At 57.2% G+C, this 9,313-nt stretch overlaps 1 protein-coding gene across 1 annotated transcript; it reads right to left on the reverse strand.

The window, feature by feature from the left end:
- Positions 1-765: 765 nt before the first annotated feature.
- Positions 766-7,818, reverse strand: LOC113222667 (rootletin-like; the record flags this gene model as incomplete). The annotated part of the gene is made up of 4 exons (XM_026452313.1): positions 7,574-7,818; positions 5,917-6,071; positions 1,012-1,073; positions 766-931 (listed from the first exon to the last, which is right to left on the reverse strand). Coding segments are annotated over exons 2-4 (363 nt in total), but the record flags the coding sequence as incomplete, so codon positions are not given.
- Between the last annotated feature and the right edge of the window lie 1,495 nt (positions 7,819-9,313).

The following is a 9,313-nucleotide window of genomic DNA, read 5'->3' on the forward strand; positions in this document are numbered from 1 at the left end:
CAGCCTCCCCCATCTCCGACCATTCCAGGAGGCACCACCGTTCAAGGGAGCGGGTCTTCCTGTGGGCCTGTGCACAGAGTTGTGTCCCAGCAGCCACGCTCAGCCTCCCAAGCCTCATGGCTCCCTCCTGCACAGGGACCTGGCTTTCAAGTCCTCTTTTGGTTGCAAGAGGCAACAAGGAAGGGAAAAAATGCAAGGGACCTACGTTTGCCTCTCAGCTGCCAGTTGCATGACTGTGGGCAGGTTACTTAACCTGTCTTTATTTATTTTGACACAGAGTCTTGCTCTGTTGCCCAGGATGCAGTGCAGTGGCACGATCTCTTAGCCTCCTGAATAGCTAGGATTACAGGTGTGTGCCACCACGCCCGGCTATTTTTTGTATTTTCAGTAGAGATGGGGTTTCACCATGTTGGCCAGACTGGTCTCGAACTCCTGACCTCAGGTGATCCACCTGCCTCAGCCTCCCAAAGTGCTGGGATTACAGGCGTGAGCCACAGCAACCGGCTTTAACCTCTCTTTATAATCAGGAGAATGACAGCACCTACCACATGCTGTTATCACAAGGAATAAAGGTCAATGCACACCATGCACATGGTACATGCTACGCATCGATAAGACCAGCTATTGTGATGATGGCTATTTACTTCTGCTAACATGCTCCCTTGGACAGTGCTCCCTCTCCCTCTCCAGGATTCTGAATCCTCCCTCCTCTGCAGTGCACCTTCCCCTTGGGTCAAGCTGGCCTCCCTGCACCCCCATGCCCACCTCCTCCTCACGCCTCCATGCTGCCTCCCGCTGCTCCAGCTCCTTGCGGCTGCGTGCCCAGTCGCTGGTCACCTTTCGTATGTCCTCACTCAGAGCCTGGTTGGCCGAGCCTGCCTGGTCAAGCTGTTCTCGGAGCATGGCATTCACCTGGGCCAGACTGGCACTCCTGAATGGGGCACAGGGGATCAGCAGGCACTCGCCCAGGGGGCCATCTGCCAGCCCTGGCCCTCCCTGCTGCGCGCTCACCTCTGCTGCTCCTCCTCCAGCCCAATGAGGGCGCTCCCCAGGTCTTGGCTGTGTTCTTTGTCCTGGGTGGGAGAAAGGTTAAAGCATCAGGCTAGGCAGGTAGAGGGCAGGGCCTGGCCCTGCCCCACCCTGGCACCCACCCTCAGTCGCTGCTGCTCCAACTCTAGATCTCTCCAGCAGCTGCTGCTCCAGCTCCGAGCACCTCTTCTTGTACTGGAGAATCTGGGGATGGGGAGCTGATGGTGAGCCCCAGGGATTGGGGCAGGGCAAAGTGAACACGTGGGAGGGCAAGAGCAGGAGTGAGTGGCCCTGACCTTGCCCTGCAGCCGCTGTACAAGCTGGGCCTGCCGCTGCTGGCCCTCCTGGTAGGCCTGCAGCTTGCGTCGGTAGGAGGCCTGCTCCTCCTGCAGCTGCCTCCGCAACTGCTCTGCTGTACCAGCCCCCTGGGCTCCTGCGTCTCCAGCTCCCCAGACTCCAGCCGCAGAGTCTGCTCCAGCTGCAGGGAAGGGCCGTGGGTGAGAGTCCTGGGCCTCCTGGGAAGGCAGGCTCAGGCCTCTGTAGGGGGCACCAGGCTGGGCCCAGACCCACAATGCCTTGTAGGCTGATAGTCTGGCACCCTGGGGAGCAGGCACATGTGGGCAAGCCCAGGGGCAGTGCACATGTGCAGGGGGTGATGCAGCCATGCACAGACATGCAGATGGGGCATGCATGGACACATGCAGGTGAGCCCACAAACCCAAACCATGTAGGCAAAGCTCAAAGGTGCACCTGGGATCAACCTCAGGAGCCTCAGTACACCAGGTGCCTCTCCTCCGGAACACTCAGCCCTGTCGTGGTTTCTGTTTATTACATTGATGCCTGTGTGCGCCCACCACGTCCCCACCCCAATGTCAGCTCAGGAAAGCCTGGATTTTTTGCTCCTCAGTGTATCTTAGTACTAGAATGGTGGCTGTGGTATGCATGGCTCACACTCAGTAAAATATTTCTTGTGATGGTGAATTAATGGCATGAGCTCATGGGAATATATTCAAAACAGAGGTGTCAATCCACCTATGCATATGTGAGCTTAAAGATATGCGCACAATAACACATACAGGCAACCTCAAATATCCCCGGGGGACACGAATGAACCCCCTCAAATATACAGCATTAAAATTTGTAATTTGTAAGAGATGTGCATAGATGTTGCCCTATACGGCGCCTGTATATTAATGCCACCTTCTGGCTGGGTGCAGTGGCTCACGCCTGTAATCCCAGCACTTTGGGAGGCCAAGGTGGGTGGATCACTTGAAGTCAGGGGTTCGAGACCAGCCTGGACAACATGATGAAACCCCGTCTCTACTAAAAATACAAAAATTAGCCGGGCGTGGTGACATGCACCTGTAATCCCAGTTACTCAGGAGGCTGAGGCAGGAGAATCGCTTGAACCTGGGAGGCGGAGGTTGCAGTGAGCCGAGATCACGCCACTGCACTCCAGCCTGGGCAACAGAGCAAGACTCCATCTTTATTTATTTTTATTTTATTTTACTGAGACAGTCTCACGCTGTCTCCTGGGCTGGAATGCAATGGCGCGATCTCGGCTCACTGCAACCTCTGCCTCCCAGATTCAAGGAATTCTCCTGCCTCAGGCTCCCAAATAGCTGGGACTACAGGTGCGTGCCACCACGCCTGGCTAATTTTTTGTATTTTTAGTAGAGATGGGGTTTCACTATGTTGGCCAGGCTGATCTCGAACTCCTGACCTCATGATCTGCCCTCCTCAGCCTGCCAAAGTGCTGGGATTACAAGCATGAGCCACAGTGTCCAGCCCAAGACTCCGTCTTAAAAAAAAAAAAAGGCCCCCTTCGTCCTCACCTCAGGAAAGCCTCTGCTGCTGTCGCCCTTCCTCCACCCCCAGGCAGCTCCCATCCCCTGTATCCTCAGACCCCTGTGGGTTCTGGCTGCCCCTACCAGCGATGGAACCCTCTCAACTCCCTTAAGGCACCTGCTGCCCCTGATCTTCCCCAGCTGTTGGGGGAAGGGAGGTGGGGGGGGCAGGGCAGTGTGAGAGCGCACAGTGGGTCGGGGGCACCCAGCAGGGACAATACCCCAGCCCAGCTGACTCTGACACTAGCCCCGCACTCACCATCTGTGGGTGCGGGTTACACTGCACAGTCTGTGAATTGGAGTGCTTTTGTGTGGCTTGGCTTTAGGGTCTCGCTATGTTGTTTGTGGCATGTTTTGAGCATCTGTGTGTCTCTGTGTGGGGCCCGGTGTGGCCCGTGTCGTGTCCACACTGCATATCTGTGTGAAGCAGGTACTGTTTGCCTCTGGGACACAGAGGGGTTCAGGCCGTTGCCGGGTTCTCCTCCCCTTTCTCCAATGCTCAGAACCAGAGCCAGGACCCTCTTGGCCACACCTCACCCCTTTCCACAAACTTCACCCCGCACAGAACAGTCTTTCAATTTTACTTGCAATTCAAAAGGGAAGGAGGCTGCCACTAAGCCAGAGATGAAAGAAGTTGACGGTCTCCCCTAGCAACCGCTGCCCTCAGACCGCCATTCAATTTACTCTTTCCAGGTTGCTATGGACACGAGGGAGCCCAGGGGGTCTGTCCTCTGGAGCCAAGGGAGGCGTGGCCACTCCCTCCTTTCCATTCTCGGCTGCGCCTACACCTGCTTCTCAGGGACAGCAAGAAGGGGGGGATCCCCATAGGGGGCCTGAGGTCCTCTCTTGGCTGGGAGGTGGCCTCTGGGAGTTCCTCAGTTTCCCTGCAGGACATGCAGTCAATAGGACACAGACCTGACCCTCCCTCCACTCCCCATGCCAGGGGTGCTGAAGGTTTGGAAAGATCAGAACAATCTCGCTGACTGCCCCCCAACCCAGCCTACCATGCCAGTGAGGGCCGCAGGGGCAGGCACTTGCCACCTGTGGCCATGGGGACAAGGGGGTGGCAAGGAAAGAATGTTGCCCAACTGCAGAGCCCTGGACCAAGGGTCTCAGCCCAGCACCACCACTGACCTTGGGCCTATCATGCCCCCTCTCCAGGACTTACTTTTCCTATCTGTGATAAGATGATCTCCAGGCTCTGAAGTTCTCTGGGGACCCGCCCTCCAGGAAAGGCCTTTGCAGTCATTCCTGTTCCACCTCTGCCTCCAGGTGGGGCCTCATTCAAACCATGGTGGATAGAGGACAACTGAAGCAGTGGGCGCCCTCTGCGTGCCATTTGGGGCCCCCCTAGCCATAGGAGGGAGCTTTCCACACTAACCCAGACCCCCTGTGCTGCAGTCCCAGCCCCAGCTGCTGTGTCCCAGCAGAGGAGGAACCTGTCACCTCCCACCTCTTCCCTTCCCTGCCAACTGGGGGCAGGGCTAGCTTCAGAAGGTGGCATTTAAGAGGCAGGCCCTGGGGGTGTGGCACTGTGCCATGCATGGGCCAAAAGAAAAGGGAGGGCTGGCTCAGAGCCCCATCACCACTGACAATGCAAGACTGGGGCCAGCATGCCCTACACACCCGCTGCAGACCCTGGGAAAACGAGCTCTCCACTGTCCTGATGCTAGGGGCCACTGCGGGCCGCCTACCCGGCTCCTCTACAAGTCCCAACTAGTCGGGGGTTTGTCCAGCCAGGCAAATCCCAGGACACGGACACGCCCCACAGTCACACACAGGAACACACACCCTCCTCCCAGTGTGGGCTCCAGCCTGGACAAGCCCAGCTCAGGGGTCCCACACCAACCCTAGCTCTGCCACTACCACACAGGGGACCCTGGACCAGCCCCTGCCTCTCTGGGTCCCTTCCAACTTTGTGGGGGCCAGCTGTGCCCTGAAATCCCTAGCCCAGAGTCTCTTCCCGTACGTAGGAAACAAAACTTCAGAACTTTGGTTCTAGACTTTGGGTTAGTCTAGAAACCAGAGCCCCAGGGCTGCGAGTTGGAAGACCTGGTGTCTCGCCTTAACCGGCTGTGTGCCCCCAGCATGGTGCTTCCCCTCCCTGAGCTTCTGTTTTCTCCTTTGTTAAATGGGCATCATAATGGTCCCGAATTTGGTGTATTAAATGTGAAACACTCAGCACATGCCTGGCACATACTAGGCACTCAATAAACAGTAGCTACTATTAATACGCTACTGCCACCTGCATTCCTCCCATCTGCACACATACACTCGGTCCCACTTGCAACCCCCTTACCAATCTTCAGCCACCACCAACTTCCCAGGGTCACCTCCCGGCCACCTGGAGGCCCAAAGCAGACAGTGCATCAAGAGCATCCCGCACCCCTGGCACCGGCTCACACCCAGCTCCCGCCCCAGGCCGTGGGACCCCCACAAGCCTGCAGCACGGGTGATGTGAAACCTGCCTGGACATGCAGACAGGCCTGCTTCTCCTTCCTTCCCTGCCTGGAACCCATTCCAATAGGCAGTGGCAGCAGGTCTTGTGGCTGCCCCAGATGGCCTGCAGAGCACCGCGGATGCCCACACCAGCCTCGAGCCAGCATCCAGCCACTGCTTCAGCCCCAAGGCCCGTGGCAATGGTAGCACGGGGAGATGCCCAGAAACTCAAGGGGCAGGAATCTCTAGGGATCTCGTTCTGTGTCCCGCACCCCTAACAGGCCTGGGACAGACGCACCCCTAACAGGCCTGGGACAGGCCTGTCCCGCACCCCTAACAGGCCTATGCCAGGCACTTTATTCTATTATTTCCCATTATTCACACAACTCCACGTCCCATTACAATCCCCACTACAGAAAACAGGCTTGAAGAATGTAGTGATTTGTTCAACGCCACTCAAGGTGGCAGAGCCTCAATCCAAGCTCAGGCCAACCTGACACCAGGGCCCATCTTTTGCCCCGTGTGTGGGCCTGGTCTAGATGCCTCCATGCCCTCAAACCAGGGGAGCCCTGGCCTAACCCACCACCTGGGCGGCACCCACCCTCTCGCTGACCGCGTTGTACTTAATGGCCAGTTCATCACACTTGGCACGGCTCTGGACCAGCAGGTCCTCCACGCGGGACAGCTCCTGCTGCAGCAGCTGGTTCTCCTCCTGCAGTGACAGCAGCGATGCCATCTCCGTGGCCGGCAGTGGGGCTGGCAAGGGACAGTGGGCACATGGTTGGCTTCTGGGTCCAGTGGGACATCCTCCCGCCATGGGGAGGGCAAGAAAACCATCCAGGCCCCTGGGAGGAGCCCAGGTGGGAATGGCTGCAGCATTAGGCCTGCAAACAGAGCTGAGAACAGGGAGGAAGGCAAGGAGGGGATACAAAGCTGGACATAAAGTGAACACAGCTCCAGCTAAAGTGTGGCCCAGCAGGTTTTGGAGGTGCAGGAGAGAGGCTCAGTCTAGGAGCCAGGAGACCCCTGAGTTCTTGCTCCCTCCTTTTCCAATTACTATTCTTCTCTGGGGCCTGTTTTACTTATTTGTAAAATGGGTGGGGCGGGCGCGGACTCACGCCTGTAATCCTAGCACTTTGGGAGGCGAGATGGGAGGATCACCTGAGGTCAGGAATTTGAGACTAGCCTGGCCAACATGGTGAAGTCCTGTCTCTACTGAAATTACAAAAATTAGTTGGGCATAGTGGTATATGCCTGTAGTCCCAGCTACTTGGGAGGCTGAGACAGGAGAATCACTTGAATAATGCAACCCGGGAGGCGGAGGTTGCAGTGAGCCGAGATTGCACCATTGCAATCCAGCCTGGGCAACACAGCGAGACTCTGTCTCAAAAAAAAAAAAAGAAAAGGTAGAATAGTAACCAGATCCTCCCAGAAAAGCATCAAAGCCGTGCTCGAGGGAAGAGCTTCATGGAACTTTAAAGGCTAGGACTCAGGATAGCGTAGGTCAGGTTGTGAGGAGGAGAAAGAGAGAAGAGGGAAAGAAAGGCCAGCGGGAGAAGCGCGGTTGTCCACCTCCTGTGGGTTTCCTTCTACCCTGGGAGAACTGGACATACGCCCCAGGTGTCAGGGTGAGGGTCCCCAGAGTCTCTCTCTGTCTGGGGCTCCAGCGCACCAACATCCCTGGTGCTCCCGAGGAGGGGGCCCGTCTGTAGCTTGTCAGTTGAACAGAGACAATGGTTAGAACACCAAAACGCCATCACGGAGAGCTGCCAGCACACCAGCTGCAACTGACTGTGCCAGTTCCCAGACCCTCAAGCCACATAATGACACCATGTGTGCCACCCACTGAGAGAAGCAGGGACCATCCGCCTTCCTGCCTACGTGGGAAATGCATGGACAGCGCAAAACCCTGGTCTGAGCTGAGCTGCCCTCTCCCTATATCTTGGGATCAACCAGCTCACACCTTCCCCGGGTGGGAATATGGGATTTGGGGTTCACATCTTTGCAGCAGGCTACAGGCAAGCACGGAGGGGATGCTCAGCCCTTCCTTCTAGTTGCACCACATGCGAAATAAATCTGGACAAATTACATCCCTGAGCCTGTTTCCTCATCTGTAAAATGGGTTCTTCCATCATAAGGCTGTGCCTGCCCCACAGCGAATTACAGTCATGATCATCATGGTGACTGCTCAGGAAAGGGACATGCAAAGAGGTAAAATGTGGGTGGTGTCTGTGGAGGGGAGCGGATGGGGGTGGCACCTGGGCTCTCAGGCTGGGAGAGGTTGCGGGTGACAATCTCCTTGATGCGGGCAGGAAGGCTGGTGGTCTGAGCGTCCTGGGCCAGTTCCCGCGTGCCCAAGCCCTCCTCCTGGCACAGGACGCTGCTCTCCAGTGTCTGTGGGAAAAGCGAGAGGGTCTTCAGGGGACCTGGGACCTAGGACTCCCTGGCCTCAGGGGGAGAGCCAAGTCCTACTGCCCAAGATATGGGTCCCCAGGAGCCCCTCAAGCTGGAGTGAAGCCTGGGAGTTAGAATCCAAAAAATCCCCGTGGGAGGAGCCTCTTGTGCGCTCCCTGCCCCTGGAAGGCCACCCAGGGCCAGAGATGTGAACCAAACCCCACGGGCAACTCCCAAACCCCACTGAGGCAGTCCAGTGTTGGGGGCTCAAATCCGGCTCTGACCCTAGATGGATGAGGATCCAGCTATGCCAGAGGTCCCCTGAACCCCAAAATCTGGAAGTAGGGACCCCCCTTCTCCCAATGCAGGGCACTGGGATGAGGGAGCCACAGCAGGTGCACCCTGTGTGTACCTCTGCCCCCCGTCTTGCCAGGAACTGCAAGCGGGGTCCCCTTATGCCTCACCACCACCACACCTCTCCCACCCCTTGACCCCCAAGTCGTACACACCTCTCACCACTCCTGCTAAGTCCACGCTACCCTGCCCCAGACAGGGTGAGCACAGCCCCCAGGACCCACCTGGATAACCGTCTCTAGTGTCAGCTCCACCTCCTGTGCCCCCGCCAGCCCCAAGCTCATGGAGGGGAGGCTGTGGGCACTCCTCCAGCCCCCTTCCCCAGGACCCCAAGACTAGCTCAGTCAGCAGGCGCCACAGCCAGGCTGCTGTGCTGAGCACCAGGCAGATTAAGCTTAAATCCGGCGGCGCCCCCATGTGACCGCTGGGGTGGGAGGAGCAGGATGGGGGCTGAAGGGGGAGGGGATGGGAAAGGACAGGAGAGGAGGGAAGCAGAGGCGGGGAGCCGAAGGAAGAGGAAGGATAAAGAGAGGGGAGGAGAAGGGAGAGAAAGGAAGGGAGGAGAGAGAAGAGGGAATGGGGGTTGAAAAGGAGGGGAGGTACCTGGAGGTCAGGACCTCACACACTCTCCACCCTCCGCAGGTTGCTGGGTCCTAGAGCCCTCCAAGCCCAGGGATGGGGTCAGTAGCCATGAGATAGGAGAGGGCAGAGTCCTAAGTCTTCAGGACCATCTTTGCTGGCCCAGAACTGGGGTCACATGGTTAGCTAAGAATGCAAGGATTTACAGCATGCTGGGAGTAAGTTTTCCCACAACAGGTGTAGGGCAAAGAATGCAGGCTGTGAGGTCACCCAGACCAGGCTAGGCACTTAGTTGGGCATGAGCGGTCCAGCCTCGACTGATGAGCATTTATGCAACACCTGCGGCATTCCTAGGTGTGACCTAGACACAGTGGCACAGCCCCGACCTACAAATGCCCCAGCCTTGCCCTTCAGGCACTTATTGGGAAGCTTCTGGCCCTCCACACCCACCCCAGCCCCCACTTGCTGGGTGCACCAGCGACAGTGACTTTGCCTCTCTGAGCCTCAGTGTCCTCTTACGTAAGATGTGATAATATTGGCACTCACCTCATGGAGCTGTCTGGGGATGAAACAGAATATCGTGTGTGCATAACCAGCACATGACACGGTGCCGGGGGGTCACAGGGTCAACACTCAAGAAATCCTCATTTCATTCATTTGAAAATCCAAAA

This window comes from Piliocolobus tephrosceles, unplaced genomic scaffold (genome assembly GCF_002776525.5).
Source record: "Piliocolobus tephrosceles isolate RC106 unplaced genomic scaffold, ASM277652v3 unscaffolded_33057, whole genome shotgun sequence".
Classification (NCBI taxonomy): domain Eukaryota; kingdom Metazoa; phylum Chordata; class Mammalia; order Primates; family Cercopithecidae; genus Piliocolobus; species Piliocolobus tephrosceles.